Source organism: Danio aesculapii, chromosome 19, assembly GCF_903798145.1.
Source record: "Danio aesculapii chromosome 19, fDanAes4.1, whole genome shotgun sequence".
Lineage (NCBI taxonomy): Eukaryota > Metazoa > Chordata > Actinopteri > Cypriniformes > Danionidae > Danio > Danio aesculapii.
In genome coordinates this window covers 36,814,560-36,840,442 of record NC_079453.1, presented here as the reverse complement: position 1 = coordinate 36,840,442, position 25,883 = coordinate 36,814,560, and the positions used below count along the sequence as shown (strand labels likewise).

Sequence of the window (25,883 nt, the reverse complement as noted above, 5' to 3'; positions counted from 1 at the left end):
GTCTCATTTAAAAAAAAAAATACAGTAAAAAACAATAATATTGTGAGATATTAGAATTTTCTAGGAAAATAATTTATAATATAAATCAATAATTATTTAATAATAAGTATTATTATCATATAAATAATACATTCTAATTTAATGTATTTTAAAATCCATTACTCCAGTTTGCATTGTCATATGATCCATTTTAAATCAACATAGAAATATGCTGATTTGGTATTTAGGAAACATTATAAACAGTATAAATGAATCATTATGTTGAAAATAGTTTGATATTTTAGATGAAATTCTATGATACACTGTAGTCTTAAAAGATAACACTATAAAATGTATTTTTACAAATAACAAATCCTCAAATTTTCAGTTTTTACATTATGATTGTACATTATAGTGTTTCCTAAATACATTTAATTATGTAAAAAAATTTAAAAAGCACTTTTTAGTATTGTCATTTTAAATAGACCCATTATTCATTTCTTTTGTCATAACATGAATATAATTATCTGTATAAGCTAGGGCTGTACGATATTGGAGAAATCTAATATTGCGATCTATCTAAAATAATCCCCAAGTACTTAAAACTGTTTACAATCTCAACATGTTGACCCTCAATATCAGTGCACCCCTAAGATAAATTTAAAAGTGTAGCATCTCTGATAAACTCCTAGAACTCCTCAAACACATATTCTGCATAAGAACATGATGCATTTTGTCTGACCCTTTTACCTGCTGTCTTTCAGAGAGGGCACTAACCTTGAGATCCAGGTGGACATTGAAACCAAACCGAGCCATCTGTGTCTGACCACTGAAGAGGATCTGGCTCCGCCCACTGCTGCCATGGCGCCCGGTGTGGGGGAGGAACCTCAGGACTGCAGTTCTCGCCGGAGCGGGACGGTCATGGATTCCCCGCTGGGCCTTTCTCCAGGGATGTCACTCAGGGAGGGTCTCCGAGACGTCACCCTTGCTCAGCCCGAAAGCATCCGCAGTGACCTGGAGATGTCCGACACGCAGTCTGATGACATTGCCGAGCTCACATCCGATGACTGCGACTCTCCTCATCCCAAAAGCTGCCACGGAGCACCCCCGCAGGCCACCTGCAGAGCCTTGAACCCCACCGACAGTCTGCACTGTCCCGACAACGTCATCCTGTACGTGTGAGAGACTCTCGCACCATTGCACAAAGCCAACCGTTTTTTCCGAGCTTCTGACGCTTTACCTGTTATTTTGCTGCTTTTTTATAATTATCCGAACACCGTAGTGGCAACTTGTGGAACTGACTGCTCATCGCTCTGCTCTCCTTGTCCCACCTGGTTTATTATCGGGCACGGACGGGTCCTCTACCTCTTCAGAAAATCCATACTGTTATTCATCGGTTGGTGTTTACTTCTCAGTGCTGCAATGCATTGAGTGAAAAAACAAAATAAAGTTGAATCCGGTACTGTCGTGACCAGAAGAATTTCCAAACAAACAAACAAACAAATAATGCTACAAAGCGAAATGTCGCCAAGCACATGTATACGTGAGTGGTTTGTATATGGATGACACATCACAGTATTGTTTGTATGTTTGTTTTACTTTTTTTTGTTAAAAAACGACGTGGAAATTGTATGATTTAGGCTACCGCATGCATGTTGGATGCCTGCGCCGCACTAGTATTGTTTTGGTCGCGCTGGCCTGGTTTGCACAGAAAATAAGTAAGGTCTGTCTGCGGACTGCAGGACAGGGATGTCACATGAAGGGGTCACTTGTAGTAGAGGCATAACTTGAAGTTATGGAGACCCACATGTCTATGTTGTCTGCAAGATGGCGCTGTACATCAGTTATTAAAATCGTCTACTCCTACTCCAAACCTAAACCCAACCATCACAGTTATTAACGTCTACACCTTCACCAAACCTAAACCCAACCATCACAGTTATTAACGTCTACACCTTCCCCAGAATTAAACCCAACCATCACAGTTATTAACGTCTACACCTTCCCCAAACCTAAACCCAACTATCAGTTACTAACGTCTACATTTTCACCAAATCTAAACCCAACCATCATAGTTATTAACGTCTACACCTTCCCTAAACCTAAACCCAACTATTACAGTTATTAGTGTCTACACCTTCCACAACCCTAAACCCAAACATCACATTTATTAACGTCTACACCTTCCCCAAACCTAAACCCAACTATCACAGTTACTAACGTCTACACCTTCCCCAACCATTAAACAAACCATCATCGTTATTAACGTCTACACCTTCCCCAAACCTAAACCCAACCATCATAGTCATTAATGTCTACACCTACCCCAACCCTTAACCCAACCATCATGGTTATTAACGTCTACACCTTCCCCAAACCTAAACCTAACCATTACAGTTATTAGCGTCTACACCTTCCCCAAACCTAAACCCAACCATCATAGTTACTAACGTCTACATTTTCACCAAATCTAAACCTAACCATCATAGTTATTAACGTCTACACATTTCCCAACCCTGAACCCAACCATCATAGTCATTAATGTCTACACCTACCCCAACCCTTAACCCAACCATCATCGTTAACGTCTACACCTTCCCCAAACCTAAACCCAACTATTAGTTATTAGCGTCTACACCTTCCACAACCCTAAACCCAAACATCACATTTATTAGCATCTACACCTTAACCAAACCTAAACCCAACCATCATCGTTATTAATTTCTACACCTTCCCCAACCATTAAACAAACCATCATCGTTATTAACGTCTACACCTTCCCCAAACCTAAACCCAACCATCATGGTTATTAACGTACAGCTGTGAGTTGCGGAGGCTTTCATACTTGACGCGCTCGCCATTGTAGTGCTATTTGCAACCATAGGGGGTGACTCCGAGTAGGTTAACTGTCATGACAAAACAGATAAAGAAGTCAACGAGTTGCATGGTGGAGTTGCTAAATGAATGAATATAATAATATATCAAATGAATTGGTTGTGGATAAATTTGGAGAAAACTCATTTGCTGAAAATGTTCTCTGGTAAGTATTTCCGCCATCTTGCCAACAACATCTCGTTGTGACATCTCGCATTGTTTAATGGGATCTCGATAACTGCAAGTTACGCCTCTCTAACTTACTACAAGTTAAACCCATTTGTGTTACGCCGCAGACAGATACACTTGCAGAAAACACACACTTCAGATCAGTATGAGGGCTTTTCACACTGACTTTACCATTCGAAACGCAGCTTTTAACACGGGCTAAAGGAACTGGACTGGTATTCGAGAAGCAGGGTTTGTTCTAGCACAACTTTTGCACTGTTAACCCTGCATTGCAGTATATAACATGTCGACTTTTACAGCTAGATAGCAAACAACAGTCATTCACATGCTTTAGAGCAGTGTTTCCCAACCCTGTTTCTAAAGGCACACCAACAGTTCACATTTTAAACCTCTCCCTAATCAAACACACCTGAATCAACTCATCAGAACATAGGAAGAGACTCCAAAACCTGAACTTCATGGATCAGATTAGGGAGACATCTAAAATATGTACTGTTGGTGTGCCTCCAGGAACAGGGTTGGGAAACACTGCTTTAAAGAGTCACAGAATCACTATAAATAAATAATCAATTCAGTGATTGCAAGGAAACGTGTTCATGGGAAATGCTTCAGCTGGAGTATAGAAAAGACTGTTTCATCACTCTTACCTTTTGTAGTTCAATAAGTGCATTCAGGAAAAACATCTTAGGTTGCGTGCTGCATTAGTCCGATCACTGACACTGCAAATATGCAAATAAGTGAGTTAACCCAGGTGTGAATATCCAGGATTAAGTGTTAACCCCAGATAAACTATGACCACATATGCACTAGAGATAAATTCAGTTGTATCTTGTGGGGCTTAATCCTGTTCTATTTACACACGCTTCAGTAACTTAAAGGAGTGACAACCACATTTAGATGGCACAGTGGCTCAGTGGTTAGGTTACTGGTTCGAGTCCCGGTTGGGCCAGTTGGCATTTCTGTGTGGAGTTTGCATGTTCTCCCGATGTTGGCGTGGGTTTCCTCCGGGTGTTCCGGTTTCCCCCACAGTCCAAAGACATGCGCTATAGGTGAATTAAATGAACTAAGTTGGCTGTAGTCTATAAGAGTGTGTGTGAATGAGTGTGTATGGGTGTTTCCCAGTACTGGGTTATGGCCGGAAAGACATCAGCTGTGTAAAACGAATGCCGGAATAGTTGGTGGTTTATTCTGCAGTGGCGACCCCGGATAAATAAGAGACTAAGCTGAAGGAAAATGAATGAATGAACAACCATAATTACAAAAAAAATAATAATCTTAAGAGTGGATACAGTACAGAACAAGCCCAGCTGCTGATTTAAAGCTTTAAATGATATTTTTAACCCAACAGCTGGGTTTTCCCATTTTTTCACCCACATTTGGGTTAAAACAACCCTTATTTTTTTAGTGTAATGTTGCCAGATCTTGTGACAAATAATAAAAACAGCATTTAAGGAACAGCCCATGATAAACTTAAACCCAAACACTTTATGCTACTAACAAATAAGCTATTTATTAAAATATTCCAACCTGCAGCTGTCGACTTTATTAAATCCAGAAGCTGGATTAGTTAAATTGATAGTTCACCCAACATGAATATTTACTCACCCTCAAATGGGTTTAAACCTTCATAAGTTTCCTCTGTTGAACACAAAAGGAAATATTCTGAAGAAAGCTGAAAACCTGTAACCACTGACCACCTCCATAGTATGAAAAACAGATACTATGGAAGTCAATGATTACAGGTTTTCAGCTTTATATTATATTTTATTTATATTTCAGCTTCAAAATATCTCAGAGGTTTGAAACTCAAAGAGGTTTGGAACAAGTTCAGGGTGTGTATATGATGACAGAATTAAAAATTTTGGGTGAACTATCCCTTTAAGCTGAAAGACACTTTATAAGCGTCCCTTATTTTAAGTGGACATGGCAACCTTTCGAGAGCGCACTATTGAAGCAGCCTTCCAAACATTAAAATAGCTCAAATCTACAACCCTCAAGTTCTTTTATTAGTTCGCTCTTATATCACTACCAGAATATAAATTATGCAAGAAGCCAAAAGACTGTTCTGTGCCAGTCATCGCAAATCACAACTACATTTTTAACCATTAAATTTGGCTGTCACTCCTAAAATTTAAAGGGATAGTTGACCCAAAAATGAAAGTTCAGTCATCATTTACACACCTTTGACTTGTTAAAGTTGTTCCAAACCTTTCTGAGTTTTTTCCCAAAAGAAGCCATTTTGAAGAATGTTGGAAACCTGTGACCATTGACTTGCATTGTAAAAAAAACATAGTATGGAAGTCATTGGTTACAGGTTTTCAGCTTTCTTCAAAATATCTTTTTTTTTTGTGTTCAATAGAAGAAAGTCAAATAGGTTTGGAACAAGTTAGGGAAGGGAGGGGGGGGGGGGGTGTATGATGACAGAATTAAACATTTTGGGTGAACTATCCCTTTAAGCTGAAAGACACTTTATAAGCATCCCTTATTTTAAGAGAACATGGCAACCTTTCGAGAGCCCACTATTGTAGCAGCCTTCAAATCTATATAGCTCAAATCTACAACCCTCAAGTTATATTAGGTCGCTCTTATATCACTACCAGAATATAAATCATGCAAGAAGCCAAAAGACTGTTCTGTGCCAGTCATCGCAATTTATAACTGCATTTTTAACAATATAAATGTGGTTGTGTCTTCTGAAATTTAAGGGATAGTTCATCCAAAAATGATCATTTACTCACCCTTGAGTTGTTCCAAACCTGTTTAAGTTTTTTCCAAAAAGAAGATATTTTGAAGAATGTTGGAAACCTGTAACCATTCACTTCCATAGTATTTTGTGTTCCTACTATGAATGTCAATGGTTACCGTTTTCCAACATTCTTCAAAATATGTTCCGTTGTGTTCAGCAGACAAAAAAACCTCTTTAGAATCATTAGTAAATGACGATTAATGTATTCCGTAAGTGTGAAAAGCCCTACAGAGTGAGGTCAGTGCAAAGGGAGACTGATGGGACCTTCACTAGCAGACAGTTTGACTTGAATCACTGACTGCCTGCCTTACAGACACAGCACATGCACTCAGATCCCTTACACTGTCTGTGACTCACTGACAACACTGTTTGTGCCCTCTTGAGCTGAGACATGAGAGACGTCTGGATGGATGTATGTATGTGTGGATGTTTACCAGTGTTGATTTTATTGCTGGGTATTAAATTGTATAATAGTATCGAGGATGGAACTGCCATTCACATGCATGTCTGTTGTTGTTATTGTTATGTTATTATGATTTTTGGCCTACTTTTTTCTCTTTCTTAAGCACACAGAATCATTTTTGGGTTTGTTTTGCGCAGTTGTAATTTTATTTGGACCCGCTGGATGGATGTTTTGATTGGATGGATGAGCACTCCTGCACTTTATCCCTCTATTTATCATTGTAGGCTTATATTTATGCACTCCCTTTCTTTATTCTTTGACATTCAGCTTCTCTGGGAATTTTTTTTTTGTTATTTAATTTTGGTTGTAATGAATTATTGACATTTTTGGTTTTGCATTCTTAACATGCTCTGCTTTCTGAATTTCATTATAATATTCGGCTGCAGAGAGAAATTTCAGTTTTTACATGTAATGATGGATTGGCTTTGTCTTGTAATCACAAAAAAAGAGACTTTTGGTCACATCATTTGCTTTTTTTTGGGTTGGTTGTGTGAAAATGCTTTTATATTTTTAGGTTCATGAAAATTACTTGATAATTTGACTGTAAACTGGTTCTGGTGAAATGAGTGTTCATTCAGTTACTTAAGCAATATGCTGAAGAGAAGGTTTGGTCAATCTGGCATTGTTTTTGTACATCCACACAAAGATAACTGCACTGGCTGTGAGTATTTGAAACAATATGAAAATAAACATTTCTCCTTTGTGGCACGTTTTGACACTTTTTTAAAAATAATTATTATTATGGACTATTTTGAGGAGCCTATGATTAGGGTGTGTTTAAACTGTCCTCGTCTACCTGTGAGTAGAAACATGTAAGCCTAATAAATAAAATAATTCTCTTTTTTTACATATAAAGTTTGAAAACTTGGCTATAAAATATTGGGGAAAAACTGTAAAAAAAAAATTATGTTGGAGTTGTATATACACTGGCCGGCCACTTTATTAGGTACACCTGTCCAACTGCTTGTTAACGCAAATTTCTAATCAGACAATCACATGGCAGAAACTCAATGTATTTAGACATGTAGACATGGTCATGATCTGCTGCAGTTCAAACGGAGCATCAGAATGAGGAAGAAAGGTGATTTAAGTGACTTTGAACGTGGTATGGATGTTAGCACCAGACAGGCTGGTCTGAGTATTTCAGAAACTGCTGATCTACTGGGATTTTCACGCACAAGAAGTATGCAGAAGAACAAGAGGTATGCAGAAGAGCATCTCTGAACACAACACGTCCAACATTGAGGCGGATGGGCTACAGCAGCGGAAGACCACACCAAGTGCCACTCCTGTCAGCTAAGAACAGTAAACTGAGGCTACAATTTGCACAGGCTCACCAAAATTGGACAATCGTAGATTGGAAAAATGATGCCTGTTCTGGATTTCTGCTGCCACATTCAGATGGTAGGGTCAGAATTTGCCATCAACAACATGAAAGCATGGATCCATCCTGCCTTGTATAAATGGTTCAGGCTGGTGGTGGTTGTTGGTGGTGGTGTAATGGTGTGGGGGATATTTACTTGACACACTTTGTGCCCATTAGAACCAATTGAGCATTGTGTCAACATCACAGCATACCTGCGTATTGTTGCTGACCATGTCTTCTGATGGCTAATTCCAGCAAGTTAATACACCATGTCATAAAGCGTGAATCATCTCAGACTGGTTTCTTGAACATGACAATGAGTTCACTGTACTCAAATGGCCTCCACAGTCACCAGAACTCAACCCAATAGAGCACCTTTGGGATGTGGTGGAACAGGAGATTCGCATCATAGATGTGAAGCTGAAAGTGGCCGGTGAGTGTATATGCAGTATACATATCGTAGACGTGTCTGATGGATTACATTTATTACGGTTGTTTATCTAAATTTGACAAATCAGATGGGGCCCTGCTATTTTTATTCCCACCTATCCAGTAGTAACCCGGTACTAGTAAGGTGTACCTAATAAAGTGAGCGTAGATACGTTGTCATTGTTAAAACATTTTATACATTATATATATATATATATATATTATAGGTTTAATGCAAGGTTATGAAAATAAGTAAACCTATTAAAACACTATTAAGAAGAACAAATTGGTGAAACTGATATTACTACAACTTTAACTAAATACTCAAAATATGAAATAAAAAGCTGATTAAAAACTAGCTGTAAAAATAATTATATCATATAAAGGTGTAACAGTATAAACAATTATACATAAAATTACCTTAAAAATATGCATAAAATAAAACTAACAATAATAATGGTTATTATAAAAGCACACACCAAAATCAAGGCACTAAATCTTGGTTTAAAGAAAACATTAGCCTACTGTAAACTGAAAATATTACGATGAACTGAATATATTACAAAACGGCTGATTGAAAATAGTAATAAAAGTAACCGTATAAGGGTTTATAAAGGATCCTATAATAACGCTTGTCCAGTAATTCTCAAATATCAAAAATGCAGCAACACTGCTCCCTAATGTTTATGTGCAACATCTTCCGACGTGCATTTTTATTTATTTTACTTTGCAGCAGTGGCGTAAAAAAGCATCGCGCTCAGTTTACGGCAGCTGAGAGGTCGTGAGTGAACTGTGGGCCTGTGGAAGGTTAAAGTGACTCTGAACCGGACGGTCAGTGCTTGTATTCACAATTTTTAAGCTTTGTATCATACATGTGCCATCCATAAATTTGCTAGCACTAATGCAACCTTGTCGCTGTACGTACGTTACATTAGAATAAATTCTGCTGTATAGTTATCAGGCCTCCCGATAGGCTATCATGCTAACTGTAGCAAAACTACGATTATCAATATTGAGGTGAAGTTGGTTTTATATTTGCACATTCATTAAGTGACAACTCTATATATTGTTTGCCATGGTACTTTGAATAGTCGGACTGAAATCACATGTATGTATGAGTTCAAATCAACATTGATTTAACAATGTAGTGCTTTGATAGTCATTGACTGCTAATGTTATTTCATTATTTATAATTTGCAGAGAATACTTTTCTGGAACTCTATTATTAAGGAGAAAGTCTGAATGTGTAAATATATAGCCAACTTTACCTCAACATTATCAAGACAGATTTGCGCACGTAAAGCATAGGTTAAATAGCATAGCTGTTTCTAACTGTAAATAATTACATGATTTAAGTAGATCTCTAGTTTAACGCTAGATTATGAAGAAATTACTTGTCAGGTCAGGTGTTGTAATCTTAATAGCTAATAAGTTATATTAGTTTAAAGCATGCTCATATTTTCGCTGTAAGAAATATATAATCAAGCAATCTCTAATACAAATGCACTCATTCTCAAGCCATTAAAGATTGTTTGTTAATATTAAAAACTAAAGACGTTTTTATTCAGCTGATTCTGTGGTTCTAGATTATATAAAACCCTTGTATGTTGAGGATACATTGAGGATTTATGAAGTGAAAACATTGACCAGTCCAAGAAACTAACCATTATTTTACATTAGTACGTTTATTAAGCAACTTTTATCAAACATATGTATTTTAAAATTATTACTGTTATTTTTATTGCCGTTTTTTTACTATTATTTTTGAATAATGAGGTTTTTTTTTAAACAAAATTGGTTAAATGATGTAAATATTTTTATTGAAATTATTCTGTTTAAATATTGAAACTGAACCGTTTTGCTGTGTTGAATTATATTTAATTTCCTGTGAGCTCAAACTCATTTGAGTTGATTCAAATGAACTTGTGTTTATACTCGATGCTGCAACCTATAATAAATCTATACAGTACAACAAACAGTGTCAGTTTTTGCACCTGCACATTTGTTATTATGCGACAAGAAGCTTGTGTTACATTATTATGAATATCCTCAGGATTATATTGTTATAGTGTGAAGATAATAATGTTGTAATTTGTTCCACAAAACTGAGTTTACATTCACAAGACCTAAATAAATCACCAGGATTCACAGGTTTTATATTTATTTATTTGAAGGGATTGAGCCAAAAAGAAAACGAATTAACGAATAAATGAATGAATGAATATTTATTTATTTATTTTTACAGTTTTTTTCTTTTGTTTAGTTTTTTTTTGTCACTGCCAAAGTTTCAGTGGCCATAAACTTGCATTATAAGATTCACCAATGCCTGTGATTTCAGCCAAAAATGAAAAATCCATCCTTTATTTAATCTAATACTGCTCACCTACTTTTTGGATGGCTTGAGTATGAGTAAATTAAAAGAATATTATTATTTTGGGTGAAAAAACTATTGGATTTCACATAAAGCATCTCTGCTGGCTTTCTAGAATCATGCCGTTCATTGACCTCCAGTCAAAGTTGGGCATCAATGTGGACAAGTGGCTGCTGGCTCAGAGCGGCGAGCAGCCTTTAAAGCGGGCGTCTCGCTGCCATGCCTTTGAGAAGGAGTGGATCGAGTGCTCCCATGCCATCGGCAAGACCCGGGCCAGTAAAGAGTGCAACATCGAGTGGGAAGACTTCTATGAGTGCATGCACCGCATAAAGACTGTAAGTACAATCAGAAAGAAATCACATATTTAAAGCGAGAGTTCATCCCAAAAAATTGTCATCATTTACTTGTTCCAAACCTGTCTGACTTATTCATTTACACACAAAGGAGGATATTTTGAAGAAAGCTAGAAACCAGTAGCCATTGACTTCTGTATTAATGAGGATGTCAATGGTTTTCAGCTTTCTTCAAAATATCTTTCTTTGTGTTCAAATGAATAAAGAAATTCCGGTGCTTCCCACACATAGACTTTACTTGAGCGGGTAGTGGAAAATCATCCTTTGTTTACCTGTTTCGTACTACTCGTGCTATGTACCCAAGAACTCTCACTGCAGACCCACAGAGATGAGCCTTTTGGCATCTGGTTTGGGGTTTTTAAATCTACTAAAATGTCTGGGATTTGGCTTAAGCTTTCGTTTTCTAAAGCTGTCGTTAATTGTATGTGTACAGCCACAAGAGAAACATTAAACAATGAATTCTTTAATCTAAACGACTCAGAAAAACTTTGCTAAATACTCTGAGGGGACAAAATTGCATCTAAATTAGCTGCAAAATATTTGTAGACCATTAGAAAGGGTTACTCAACTCATTTGTCTTTTTTAAATAATTTACACGTTTTATTCTTGTAATTATTATAATTCTTTTCAGATATTGTGTTTTATTCCTTTTTTCTGTCATTTATTTGCTGTACATTTCATTATTTTGATGATGTCAGTATATTACATATTTTATCCATCTAAAGTGCTTTGGCAATACTGTACAAAATGTCATCCCAATAAAGTAGGTAGATGTTCGTAAGTTCTTTCTTAAACTAGAATGTAAAGTCCACACTAGAGGCTTAGTAACCACCAGCTAGTTTGTAATTAAATTTGTTCTTACTCCGGTTGTACCACATGTTCTTATGGCAAATCATAGTGAGTAGGTCGTAAGCTCTCCGTAAGGTCATGCGTAGTCACATTGAATGACGTAATATCCCATAAAAAGCGTTTAAATGGTTAAACTTCTGCAACTAATGTGTCTATATATAACTCTCCTATAAAAATTTAAGGACAAATTACATTTTTATAGTGCATTACATCACAGTCACTAATAACAGACAACGCACATACCTGCATCGTGAGCCGTGAATGCACGCGAAATGCAAATGAAGTTATCAAAACATTAAATGTGAATTTTTTTATGTCCTACACATGAAAGAGAAAAGAGCTGGGAGAAAAACTCTGTCATGATGAAACTCTTGTTTTAATTGATGCATACAATTAACACAAAACACTCCTGGAAAGAAAAATAAACTCATAAAATGAAAAAAAGTGAGATTTGGGATGAAAATAAGGCTGTGAGTAGAGGGAGATCATTCTTTATAATCATCGCGAGCTGCTCTATGGAAACTAATTTCACGGTCATTTCTTTTCTACCGTCATAGATGGTGGGGGGATGTAGCCTAGTTGTGACTTAAAGGGACACTAAGTAACAATTTAAGCAATACTAAATATTTTTGTTTTTCACCACTTAATTTAAACGTAAAGCTACGGTCAACTAAATATTTACGCAGAAATAATTTTATTTGAACGTAGCGTTACGTTTAAACTAAGTTTAGTGGTGCAAATATTTAGTAGTGCGTAAATTGTATCTTAGTGTCCCTTTAAGTCACAACTAGGCTACATTTTAACTTGTGCACTGCTGGTGCAACCGGCCCCTGAACTTGAATGCGAGATAGAGAGAAGCAGATTTGACCTGTCAGTGAGTACACATGACTCCTCAATAGCATAAAAGTAAGAGAAATAGTGGATTTCTTTTTTATTACAACAGTATTTTTTTACTTTAACCCATTGAAAATAAACAGTTTATAACAGTTTCTTAATAAATTAAATATTGTTAAAAATCTAATTATGTTTTGTTTGTCGCATATAGTTAACTATTTAAGTGATGTGGGTAAATGGTGTGTTTCAATCTGCAAGTAGATTAGATTAGGTTCAACTTTATTGTCATTACACATATACAAGGCAACGAAATGCAGTTTAGGTCTAACCAGGAGTGCAACAGCAGCAAGTGCAGGATATAGGTGTAAGTTATAAAGTGCAATTATAGAAAAACTATGGGTAATATTTGAAGAGTTTAGATGCTAAAGCTGCTAAACCCCATTTCCACCAAAAATGACATAATGACATTGAGTGAATGCTTTAGGCACGTAGTACATGTTCAACAAATAGATTTGCTTCAAATCATCTAAATCGTAGCGTCAGCGCATTCAGAAATAACAGTATGTTGGCAAAAGCCTCTAAACGCCTCTTGCCTTTGAAAGCAAAAGCCGCTATATCCCGAGAACCAATCGAATCGAATTATGTTTTCAATGAAGCAGCAAGTTGATACGCCAGCTTTATGAGGAGACTGTTTTATTCCGCTTTCGATTTTAAAAGGCAGAGTTTGATGAACTGGATGAGCCTGTCCGGCTGTCAGTGAATGGCAAATGAAAACGTTTTCCCTTACCTCAAAACTCTGTGCATTATAAGAAAAAGAAAATACAGTCAGAAGTGTAACATGCATTATAACGTTTTTTTTGCACAGTGACGCTATTTTGAATGAGTCCGATTAACTATAGATTAAACGGCAACTGTGTTTCACGAAAGACAGAGTTAAGATGCCTTTCTTTTATCCCATGTGGATGCTATGAGGATAAACAAGAGACCAAGACCTTGAGTATGGTGAGAATGAATGAATGAATGACAGCTTCTAAACGTGTCAGAGAGACATCCCCTTTTTGCCCTGTAGTTCCACCTTGTGTTTTATTTGCAAATTTTTAAAAGATAAATATAATATATAAAACTATACATTGTTTATATTACTTCATATTACCTATACGTCTGATAAGCTTTTTATATTAATGGGCAATGCACAGCTATTGATGTTTCACTATGTTTTTACACTATATTATTTGAATTTACCAAGCTTAGTTTACAATGTATATAATGTTTACATTACTCTACTTACATTAAATCTAAATCTTAAATATCAGAAATGACAGCAGCTTAGGATTTATTAATGTCAGTTTTAATGTTATTAATTAATGAACTTACTTGACAGACCTCATTCATTCAGTTTCTTCAGCTTTTTCCCTGGTTTATCACAGCGGGGTAAACTGCTACTTACTTGACAGATTATGTATTTTAGGTGGCTTGTGTAATGTGTTTTATATTTGGTAAAATAATTTGTAATTGCATCTTTAGTGATTTTTCAGCTAATTGCATTGTCTTGTCCCAATAGGTGGATTTAGAGGTTTTTGAAAAAAAAGCAGATGTGGATTTAGCTGGTTTTGACGCAATCTTGTTAAAAAACAAAGAATTGTCTAAAGTGACATTTTTGACAAAAAGTTATTTTATTTACTAGCTAATAACCTTATCATTACATATAAAATGAAACTTCTGAACCTAATCAGTGGAGCCTGATAGAAAATGCTCATTTACAAGAAAAGAGGTCAGATGGATTTAGAGGGTTTTGCATCTGAACTCTTCATTTACAGACGGATGTACTATGAACATTATGTACAGGTTGTATTAACTATAAACAGAGATTTACAATAGATGAATATTATGTACAGGTTGCTATTAATAATCAGCAGTATGAAGATGGATATGAACATAATTACAAATGGATATGTTCAGTGGACATGTACAATTCAAAATGAAATGAACATGTACCATTTTAATTGTGCAAATATTGGAATTGAACGTATTCATTTCACTTCGTTGTACATATTTCAAACCTGTGGGAAGCACTGATAATTCATAAAGGTTTCAAACCGCATGAGGATGAAGATGTTGACATGTGGGAGAATTTTATTCTGAGTGTTACCTCAATGGATGACAGAGAATACATCCATGTTTAGAATGTGAATTTACTCTGTTGGGCTTTACAGATTGAAATGTTGTGGTCTTATTTTATGGTATGTCTATATATGCATTTATTTATTGCATACAGTATGTTTAATTACTTATTACTGTATGTTGTTCTGAAAGATGTTTTTCTATTTTTAAGAAAACCAATAAATAAAACACAAGGATGAGGTCATTTGTATTTTTGGGTGAACTATACCATTAAGTTTTACTTGCATTGCTAAAATTACGATCACTCCTTACAGAATAAGCGCTTGTATGAGATCCGCAAGCAGAAGGACAAGATGATTAAAGAGGGAACCTACACACCTCCTCCACACCACACAGGCAAGGAGGAGCCCCTGTCCTGAACCCAGACGCCACAGACCCATCATACAGTCATCCTCAACACTGTCATGCTGTTGTACAGTTGATTCCTCACTCATGTATTATAATTCTGTTGCTGTATCAACATTGTTTAATATACAATAAATATATTGATTCCATGTCATTGTTGTTGTATGCATGCATAATTTTTTTTTCTGGAAATATCTAATACAAGTATCTATCTATCTATCTATCTATCTATCTATCTATCTATCTATCTATCTATCTATCTATCTATCTATCTATCTATCTATCTATCTATCTATCTATCTATCTACCTATCTACCTATCTACCTATCTACCTATCTACCTACCTACCTACCTACCTATCTACCTACTTGCCTACCTACCTACCTACCTACCCACATATATATATACACATACATATACATATATATACACATACATATATATACATATATATACATATACATATATATACACATACATGTACATATATATACACATACATATATATACACATACATATACATATATATATACACATATATGTATTTATTTATATTCATCTCGTGATATTTAGCTTAATGGTTTCAGAAATTCAAAATAGGACTTTTATACCGCTCTGGGAAAAATCTAGATATTGGTTAAAGTTATTGTATATTTATAAAGTTATTAGTCCAAATATATTGGTTCTCTAGATTTGTGATTAATTGGTTTGTTTTTTAACTACAATGTTCTTTTATTTTCTTTTTTTGCTAATGGTCATAACGTTTTTTTATATCATCATTGACAATTTGTAGAGCAAATTTAGAGCATTATTAGCAGAATATGACATTGTCAAATATTGCATGTTCGAAGACCTTAAATATTAAAAATATCTATATTTTGCACATATACACACACTTATTTTAATATTTTTCAATGTAAGGATGAAAAACATTTAATATGAAAGTCAAATATATATTGACCAGTATTGTTATGGTGGCTTGAAAAGCCAGCATATTGTTATCTATCTTAAACTTATTATTATTCTTCTTCTTCTTCTTCTGAGACTAATTTCTAAGTGTATCTCCTCCTAGGCCTTTCAAGCTACATACTTCAAACTTTCGTCAAACCTTCGAACTGGTCTGACTCGGGTTGCTATATCTTTTCTAACTGATCCGACCTTGGGTTTTCCGAAAAACGACCCAGAAAAATCCCAAAAGTCCCATTGACTTAACATTGGGTCAAACTTTGTGAGCTCATAACTCTGCATCAGACTGTCCTACAGACTTCTAACTGGACTCATTTAACTCAGTCTAGCCAGCAGCCAATAACTGATGACTTTTTAACTTACTAGCCACTCCCTAGCAACCACTTACAGCACCCTAGCAACTGTCCCATAGACTTCCATTGTAAAAGACTCCCATTTACTTAACATTGGATCAACCTTTGTGAGCTCATAACTCTGCATCAGACTGTCCTACAGACTAGAGTCTGGCCTCATTCAACTCAGTCTAGCCAGCAGCCAATCACTGATTACCTTTAAACTTACTAGCCACTCCCTAGCAACCAATTTCAGCACCCTAGCAACTGTCCCAGAGACTGTGACTAGCTTTTCTAACACATGCTAACAGTTTAAACTTCCTACTGACATGCTAATCTTGCTAGAAAGGTGCTAGCAACACGATAGTGACATGCTAGTCATGCTAGTAACATGCTAATTCATGCTAGAATCATGCTAACAACATGCTAATTCATGCTAGAAACAAGCTGATTCATGCTAGAATCATGCTAGTAACATGCTAGTTACATGCTAATTAATGCTAGAATCATGCTAGTTACATGCTAATTCATGCTAGAAACATGCTAGTAACATGCTAATTCATGCTAGAATCATGCTAGTAACATGCTAATCCATGCTAGAATCATGCTAGTAACATGCTAATTCATGCTAGAATCATGGTAGTAACATGCTAATCCATGCTAGAATCATGCTAGTAACATGCTAATTCATGCTAGAATGATGCTAAAAACATGCTAATTCATGCTAGAATCATGCTAACAACATGCTAATTCATGCTAGAAACATGCTAGTAACATGCTAATTCATGCTAGAAACATGCTAGTAACATGCTAATTCATGCTAGAATCATGCTAGTAACATGCTAATTCATGCTAGAAACATGCTAGTAACATGCTAATTCATGCTAGAATCATGCTAGTTACATGCTAATCCATGCTAGAATCATGCTAGTAACATGCTAATTCATGCTAGAATCATGCTAGTAACATGCTAATTCATGCTAGAATCATGCTAGTAACATGCTAATTCATGCTAGAATCATGCTAATAACATGCTAATTCATGCTAGAATCATGCTAGTAACATGCTAATTCATGCTAGAAACATGCTAGTAACATGCTAATTCATGCTAGAGTCATGCTAGTAACATGCTAGATCATGCTAGAAACATGCTAGTAACATGCTAATTCATGCTAGAATCATGCTAGTAATATGCTAATTCATGCTAGAATCATGCTAGTAACATGCTAATTCATGCTAGAAACATGCTAGTAACATGCTAATTCATGCTAGAATCATGCTAGTTACATGCTAATCCATGCTAGAATCATGCTAGTAACATGCTAATTCATGCTAGAATCATGCTAGTAACATGCTAATTCATGCTAGAATCATGCTAGTAACATGCTAGAATCATGCTAATAACATGCTAATTCATGCTAGAATCATGCTAGTAACATGCTAATTCATGCTAATTTATGCTAGAATCATGCTAGTAACATGCTAATTCATGCTAGAAACATGCTAGTAACATGCTAATTCATGCTAGAATCATGCTAGTAACATGCTAATTCATGCTAGAATCATGCTAATAACATGCTAATTCATGCTAGAAACATGCTAATTCATGCTAGAAGCATGCTAATAACATGCTAAATCATGCTAGAAACATGCTAGTAACATGCTAATTCATGCTAGAATCATGCTAGTAACATGCTAATTCATGCTAGAAACATGCTAGTAACATGCTAACTCATGCTAGAAACATGCTAGTAACATGCTAATTCATGCTAGAATCATGCTAATTCATGCTAGAAACATGCTAATTCATGCTAGAATCATGCTAGTTACATGCTAATTTATGTTAGAATCATGCTAGTTACTTGCTAATTCAGGCTAGTAACATGCTAATTCAGACTCGGCTTTTCAAGCCACCATAAAGTTTGTCCTCAAACTTTAATATCTAGTTGTACTTAAAGTTTGTATTCATAAATGCAGAGAACCAACAAAAACTTTCTCTCTCTTAAATAAATCCATAAATGTAAGTACTTTTAATCACTTATGAACCAAGACTTTAAATGCATTTTTATTATCTTACTTCATTCTTCAAATAGTCTGAGACCATTTGATTATCTGTAATTTTTTCATATTAAATCTGAGCCTGAATTTAGCTCGTCTTTAAGTGGTTTGCTTAAGCTTCCCAAGGGACCGCTTCCAGCTGAAGGCATAATATGAGTACATCAATCCATATTTGACATTCCAATTACATTACAAAGCCAGTCGCCCTGACAAGATTAGTTATTTGGTATGTCGGTCAGTGGGTGGCAGCAACAAACCACTCTTTTTGAGCTTCAATTAACTTAAACTGTTGATTGATAACTAAGTCTACAGCACAACAGGGAAATTAGTTTTATACTAAGGAAACGAAACCTAAAGAATAATTGGATAAGCATGATTCATACACCGCTTGAATAATTGGATGAGTATATGGTTCATAAAGTGCTAGATATTCCTGTTGATGTTCTTAGAAGAGCTTCATTTGAGCAAAGATCAGGAGCAAAATCGAATATGTGAATGGAATGAAGTCATGCCGACCATCACAAGGGTTCAATTAAGCCTATTTAAGGTTCAAATCTGACTCTAAAGAGTTAGACGTGAAAGTAAGATCTAGTACATTTTAGACATTGTTTGTCTTCACATGATAATCAGTTGAAATTGGGCAAAGAATGTCCACAGGATGTGCGCTGGTATTTTTAGCAGGGCTGCTCTCCTATGATGGGTTTTGTTTGATCAGTAAAGCAGCAGCAGTTAATCCTTTACTGTCACACTCAATTCTGCTCACTGAGGACAGACAGATTCTTCACTCCAAATTCATTTCCGATTATACTTTTATTTATTTTATTATTAAGCGAGAGAGGTGCTTAGACATTAGTGTGTTATAACGGAAAAGTCTGTAAATGTTAGTGTACTGTGCATAAAGGTTATGGTGATTGTTACAGTTTCATATCACTATACTCCACATTAAAATTTACACTTGTAGCAAAATCTGATGGGTAGTATATTGTGTCATCAAATTGTGCTACCTACTTTTTGAATGGGAGGTAGGACAAATCGACGGAACACCGGAAATGACACAAGCTTCACAAAAAAGATTGTAAGATGATGTACAAGAGGCATCATTGTGGAAGAAAAACATATTTCTCAGCATTTAATTACATTTGAATGAAAACTTTAAGTCAGAATCTGCCAGGGGTATGAATAAGTTCTGTCTTGAGCTAAAAAAAATACTATAGAAGTCAATAGCTGCATTTTTTTCAATGTTCTTCAGAATATTTTCCTTTGTGTTCAACAGAAGACAGAAATTCAAACAAGTGGAGGATGAGTAAATGATGGCAGATTTCTCATTTTTGTTGAATAAAACCTTTAATTGCATGAGGACAATCTGGTTTTGAGGGGTAGTAATGTAAATTTGCTGATGTTTGCAATTGACTCTCTCACAGGCCATCCAGGATGTAGGCGACTTTATTCTTCACTAGAATTTACGTATACTTTGCTTGGTCGATGTATCCCAATGTTATGCATGTCAAATATGGACTAAACTAAATTTTAATTGAATTTAAATTACACATTTTAACCCAATGGTTGGGTTTGTCTATATTTGACCCAACAATAGATTACAACAACCCAGCAATTTCTTTAGAGCAGGGGTGCCCAAACATTTTCTAATGAAGGACCAAATCCAAACGTAATTGAGGCTGGTGGGCTGTAATTATAGTTGTCATGGGTAATGTCCTAATTTAATTTATAATGTTAAACATGACTATAGAAAACATTTGCTGTATATTAACTAATACAGTTTTTTTTACATTTTATAATGAACTTATCACAGTAAAAACAAAACCTCATTTATAACAGAATTACATTAGTTTTTGCTTGATTTGCTGGCCGATGTCTTCTGCGTAGCCCTAAAAATCTGATTCATTTACAACATTTAATTGAAACATTTTAATTCAGTTTACTTATTTTGTAGCTCAGCAATAAAAGAAACAAAAAAGGTTACGTGAAATTAGAGATGATGATCTCGATTTGCCACAACCCTCTCTATCATTCTCACTGTCAGATGGAATGGTGGGCCAAATCAAAGGTTACAATGAACCACCAAAGTAGGGCAACTACTTTGGACATCTCTGTTTAGGAGTGTACTGTATACTTTGAGCTGAAATGGTAATTTAACAAGTGCCCATGGCTAACAGTGCTATGAAAGCCAAAACGAAAGGAATACCCATATCTGTCAAGTCATGAAAAGTTGCTCTGTGCTAAAAAACAGAACATTATTGTTCACATTATTGCCATTAATCCACAGTTTAGGCAAATAGTCCTGAGCTTGATCATGACAAGTTGAAGCGTCCCATAATGACATATCCATGAATGCAGGTGAGTTGATTCAATTCAATTCATCTTTATTTCTATGGCGCTTTTACAATGTAGATTGTGTCAAAGCAGCTTAACATAGAAGTTCTAGTAAATTGAAACTGTGTCAGTCCAGTTTTCAGAGTTGAAGTTCAGTTCAGTGTGGTTTAATTTTCACTGCTGAAAGTCCAAACACTGAAGATCAAACCCAATGATGTGCAGCTCCACACGTCCAAACCAAGCAATCCAGTGGCGACAGTGGCGAGGTATAAACTAAAAACAAACCTTAAACTAACACTCGACACTTTGTTTACAATGGAGGGAATTCTTCTTATATCTTTTATCAACATGATGCTTTTTGATGGATGCTGCAACCTACATAAAAAGTACGATTAAATTCATCCATTCATTTTCAAAATAAGCTCATTCTGAAAGCGTAGCCCTATATATGTTTCTGGAGACCGTGAATTATTTAGCCAGAGGTACGTATCCATACACACTCATTCACACTCATACACAGCCAATTTAGCTTATTCAATTCACCTACAGCGCATGTCTTTAGACTGTGGGAGAAAACTCAAATGCCAACTTACCCAGCCAGGGCTCGAACCAGCGACCTTCTTGCTGTGAGGCGATCGTGCTACCCACTGCGCCACCGTGACGTCTTTAAAAAATTATAATTATATTAGAGAATTAATAATAATTATAACTTTTTTTTATTTTTCTGTGAATAGGCTACCGTTAAGGAACTGAGGACCAAAAGTCATGATTTTGGATGGCCTGGGTGAGTAATTCAACAGCAAACATTAATTCTGAGGTGATGGTCCTTATAAGATGGTCTTGGAACTATGAAAAGATCATTTTAGCATGGTTTGCAAAGAAGTGAAGCGACCTTTACCTATATTGCATTTCACACTGAAATGAGATTATTTGATTTAATATATTGGAATTTTGATTGAATTTGATTGGTCTTATGATTGTTTTTACATAATGCCCCTAATGAAAGATTATTAAAATCCTCATCATCATCATTAAAGAGGGATGGGCTAAAGCTGGAAGAGAAAGGAGAGAGTGAGGAAGAGGAGGAGGAGGGGGCTGGAGAAAGAGAGAGCGGGAGAGAAGGAGGGATATGAAAGGAGGGGAATAGACAGCCATTACCGAATCACAGTCTCCATACTGCTCCTCCGTCTACCGGGTCGGTGGAAACGAACCGAGCGTCAGTGATTCTCTGGCCGGCTGAGACGCGTGTTTGTCAGGATTGAGAGCCAGCGCATCCCCGCCTCTGTCACCCTGCGCGCGGTAACGGGCACTGCCGTTATACGGTAAGATGGTCCAAACGTCCGTTATTATTCTGTCCGACAGCTTCGGGGTGTAGTGTCTGAACATTGTCGTTTTTTTCACGAGTGTCACCATTTCCCTAGCTTTGTGTTAGAATGTTCGCGTTTGGTTACAAAGGGCTGAAATATCACGTAAAAAAAGCTAGATTTCCTACAAGCATCTTCTGATTTCCATTTAATCACCGGGCATCGGAAGTGCTTTTCTCTACAGAGAGCGAACCGCCGAGGTGTTAATTTCTCAACTTAATTAATTACAGATAAATATAATAATTTATTCATTTCAAGTCTTCATCAATGTGTCTTTACAGACAGCTCGTTATTCAGTGTGTTTGGACAAAGAGACTCTGCACATCTCTGTGGTCACTCTACTCGGTTTCCGCCACATTACACGGTCCTTCGATGATGTCTGATGTGTGAACGAATCGTTCGTTCAAGTTGAATCTTTTGAGAGGCTCTGTTGAGTTCAGTCCATAAAACTTGACCGAACAGTTCGTTCTCGAAATAAGTGAATCCACCCAGAGCAGTTCATAATAAAAATGACAACTAATTGACAATGTTGCCAATAAAAAGTATGGAAACGGGGTTATTGACTTCTCACAGATGTAATAGTAATGCACAAAATATCTAAGTTTTTAGTAGATTATGCTATTGGATAGGCCCACTAAAAATCACAACGTAGCCTTTGTAAACTAAAATTACTAAAATTACACAGTCAGTGTTTTACATGTAAAATATTACATTTACAGGTGAGTTTTTGAGGTAAAATCAACAAATAACACGAAATTAGTCGTGATGGAAACGCACGGCTGAATTCGATTCATTGAAACAAGTTGTTCATAAGAACCGATTCGCTAAATGAGTCGGATTTTCCATCCCTATGCAGAGGTACGTGTTGAAAGAAGGGGCGTTCCTAGACAAATAAATGAAGATCTAGTACGCACATGTCTTTTCTTTCATAAATAAATATTCATTCATATCATGAGAGAAACGAACAAAACTCTTGTGGCGTTTATATAAGCCTATTTAAGCGTTGCTGTTGCAAAATGTGAAGTTACAAAGGGTTGAGTGGGTAAAGCGTCTACAGATTTCTAGCAGCATCTACAGATGGTTTCCTACATTGTGCTCCTGTAGAGATGCACATATGCAATGTTGACCTGCTGCGTGAGTATAGCCATTCTGCTCATTTCCGTTTAGACATCACCTCTTATACGAAAACCACCTTTATTTAAAATATTTAGAATTAACAAAGAGAGCAGAATCACTATTTTTTGTAATAACACCAAATTACATAATACATGTTACATTCCCAAATACAACATCTAAGCTGCAAGTAAGTGATTATTGTACTATTGTATTAAATTACATCTCTAGTCATTCTAGCGTTGTTTGTATGTATCTACATCAGTTTAATATCTTGAGGTTCCTGACAGTTCGAGGCCTCGGGCACTGGCCCCATTGGCCTGATTTGTAATCCATCCTTGATCTGATCAAATGAGGCTTATTGAAGCTACCGCCCTTTGGCAAACATGCAAAACCTCAAAAATGAGGACAAATAGGGTCTGTGATTGCAGGCTGTCTTGTGATTTCCTTAATACAGGCTGATCATACATTTTATTCTTGCTAACAAGGTTAAAGTTTGTACATTTGCCTGTCTACGGTTTCCAGGTCAGATTTTTACAAATAGATCAGTGGTTTCCAACTGCTTGTTCATGACCTGAAAATGGGCCACAAGTTGTTTTTTGTGGACAGTGACAAAAAAACAAAACAAAAAATTAACCTAAACAAAAAATATAGCTGCAAGCAGTAATTAAGGAGCCAAGCAGTTCAGAGCCATAATGATCAAAGCAGTCCAGAGTCAGAATGAGCAAAGCAGTCCAGATGCCAAAGGAAGCAAGGTTAATAAGAAGCATCAGACCAAGTTTTTGAGAGCATTTGAAGTATATTTCAATTAAAATATCCAAAAATTATGAAAACAATTAACATATTGATGATTTATTGGTTTACAACTGATGACCAGTAGAAATGACAAAATGCAGCTAACCATTTAATCATGGGTAGGATAACAATAATAAACACAGAAGGCTTGAGCAGCATTGTTTTAATTAAAACCAGAAAGTTCTGTAACAGCAGCATTTTGTAAGAAGAAAAATGTATGTCTTTGAAAACAGGTTTCAGAGTTTATGAAATCAATACTATTGTAATTTCCATGCAATCTATAAAAATGTGATTTTGTGAAAATGATGACGTCGTGTCCGTACATATTATATGCTATAACGCATATGTGAACACTTGATAATTGAAGACTTTATTTGCAAAAGCAGTTAACCACAGTTGTTTTTATTATTCAGAAATGTCTTTTTCAAAAAATTGTTTTCTGCAATGCTCAACGTAAAAACAGGATTTCTGAAAATTACTAAAAATTCCAGTTTTTGTAATTTCACCCTCAAAAATCAGGTCCTTCACAGACATAAAAACACGAGATCTGACAAATACAAAATATTCCAAAGTTTTATTGAGGTTTCATGAAAACGTATTTTGACAACATTGTCACAAAATGAATCTTTTTTTAAAATCATTTTTAGTACCTCAATAAAAATGATTTCCTTGCAATATATTTTGATTATATTTAATCAATAATTAATAAATTCACAATAATCTCAATGACTTTTGATCTTTGTTGGTCACCACTTAGAGTGGTGGAAAGAGTGCTGAAAAATCATACAAGTAAATCATACTTAAGTAAAAAAAACCATTACTTGCCTAAAAATGTAGTGCAGGTAGAGTAAAAGTATCTGCTGTAAATATTACACAAAGTATGAGTAAAAAGTCATTTTTTTCAAAAGTACTTAAGAGTAGTGAGTATTACGCTGTTAAAATCTGATGCATTTACATGATTTTGTGGATGTGTGTCAACGTAACATTCTGTAGTGCATTTAGTTGATGCCCAGCAGGCACACAATGTCATAAGACATTAATATTAGGTTTGATTTAGGTTGTGATGTCAGGTGACCAAAATTCAATGTCTAGCCAGCATTTAAGGACAACATTATTTTGATGTCCAATTAAATGACATTGATATTTGGTTGATTTTAGGTTATTAGAAAGTGACTAAAATCCAATGTCGAGCCAATATCTTAAACCAACGTCATATTGACGTCAAATACTGACATTTATTCGTCCGGTATGGCAACCAAAATCCAACGTCTGATAGACGTCATAGTGGTAACGTCCACACAACAGCCAGCTCTAACATCATTAGGCGTCGATTTTAGGCTGGACATTGACGTCGACCCAATTTTCATTTTTAAACAAAATGCGACATCTCCATGACGTTGGGGTACAACGTCAATACAGTAAACATCCGTCATCTTCTCATCATTGACATGCATCTAAACAGTTTCTGGGTCAATGCGTGTAAATATTTTGGACATCTTCCTGGACACTTTTAATGCTTCCAAATAGTTTGCTGCAATTATAAAGTCTAAGGTTGTTCATTATGATTCGATTTACCTTCTATGTGCGATTCGATTGGACAGGAATCACAGGACTGATTTTTCTAATCCCCATAGACAGGAAATAATAAAGTAGTGACTGCAAGTTGAAGGATAGTAGTGGAGTAAAAGTACCGATACAGCACTAAAATGTACTCAAGGGAAAGTAAAAGTACACGTTTTTAAAGCTACTCAGTAAATTGCAATTCCTGAGAAAAACTACTCACAGTAATTGGAGTATTTGTAATTAGTTACTTTACACCACTGCCACTTACTTTCAAATGTATAACATGAGCGCAGAAGCAAAACTAATGCTTTTAATATCGAACTAAAGGCATAAACTGATGCTCTAAACTGCACAGAATGGTTGACCGCTTGATATTACGTC

At 35.8% G+C, this 25,883-nt stretch overlaps 3 protein-coding genes across 4 annotated transcripts in view; all 3 read left to right on the top strand.

Moving 5' to 3' along the window:
- rnf19b (ring finger protein 19B) overlaps positions 1-25,883 on the top strand; it is a 68,792-nt gene that overhangs the window by 35,243 nt on the left and 7,666 nt on the right. Inside the window, exon 10 of one of the 2 annotated variants that reach the window (XM_056479288.1) lies at positions 744-5,428. The exons of the other annotated variant lie outside the window; for it this stretch is intronic. Within the exon in view, the coding sequence (XP_056335263.1) occupies positions 744-1,161 (418 nt within the window). The 3' untranslated portion in view covers positions 1,162-5,428. Of the gene's footprint in view, positions 1-743; positions 5,429-25,883 lie in introns of those variants that run through there. 2 annotated transcript variants of the gene reach the window in all.
- Positions 8,786-15,133, top strand: ndufs5 (NADH:ubiquinone oxidoreductase subunit S5). Its single transcript, XM_056479291.1, has 3 exons — positions 8,786-8,877; positions 10,533-10,752; positions 14,889-15,133. The coding sequence occupies exons 2-3, from the start codon at positions 10,537-10,539 to the stop codon at positions 14,991-14,993; spliced, it is 321 nt and encodes a 106-aa protein (XP_056335266.1). The 5' UTR covers positions 8,786-8,877; positions 10,533-10,536; the 3' UTR covers positions 14,994-15,133.
- The window catches only part of macf1a (microtubule actin crosslinking factor 1a), a 388,147-nt gene continuing 384,112 nt past the window's right edge, over positions 21,849-25,883 (top strand). Inside the window, exon 1 of the mRNA XM_056479293.1 lies at positions 21,849-21,989. The gene's annotated coding sequence lies outside the window, so the exon portion shown is untranslated. The remainder of the gene's footprint in view (positions 21,990-25,883) is intronic.

Excerpts from the sequence above, each read along its gene's own strand:
- ndufs5 (XM_056479291.1), top strand. The coding sequence starts at position 10,537 with ATGCCGTTCATTGACCTCCAGTCAAAGTTGGGCATCAATGTGGACAAG. Across the intron at positions 10,753-14,888 it reads GCATGCACCGCATAAAGACT|AATAAGCGCTTGTATGAGAT; the intron begins GTAAGTACAATC and ends CACTCCTTACAG.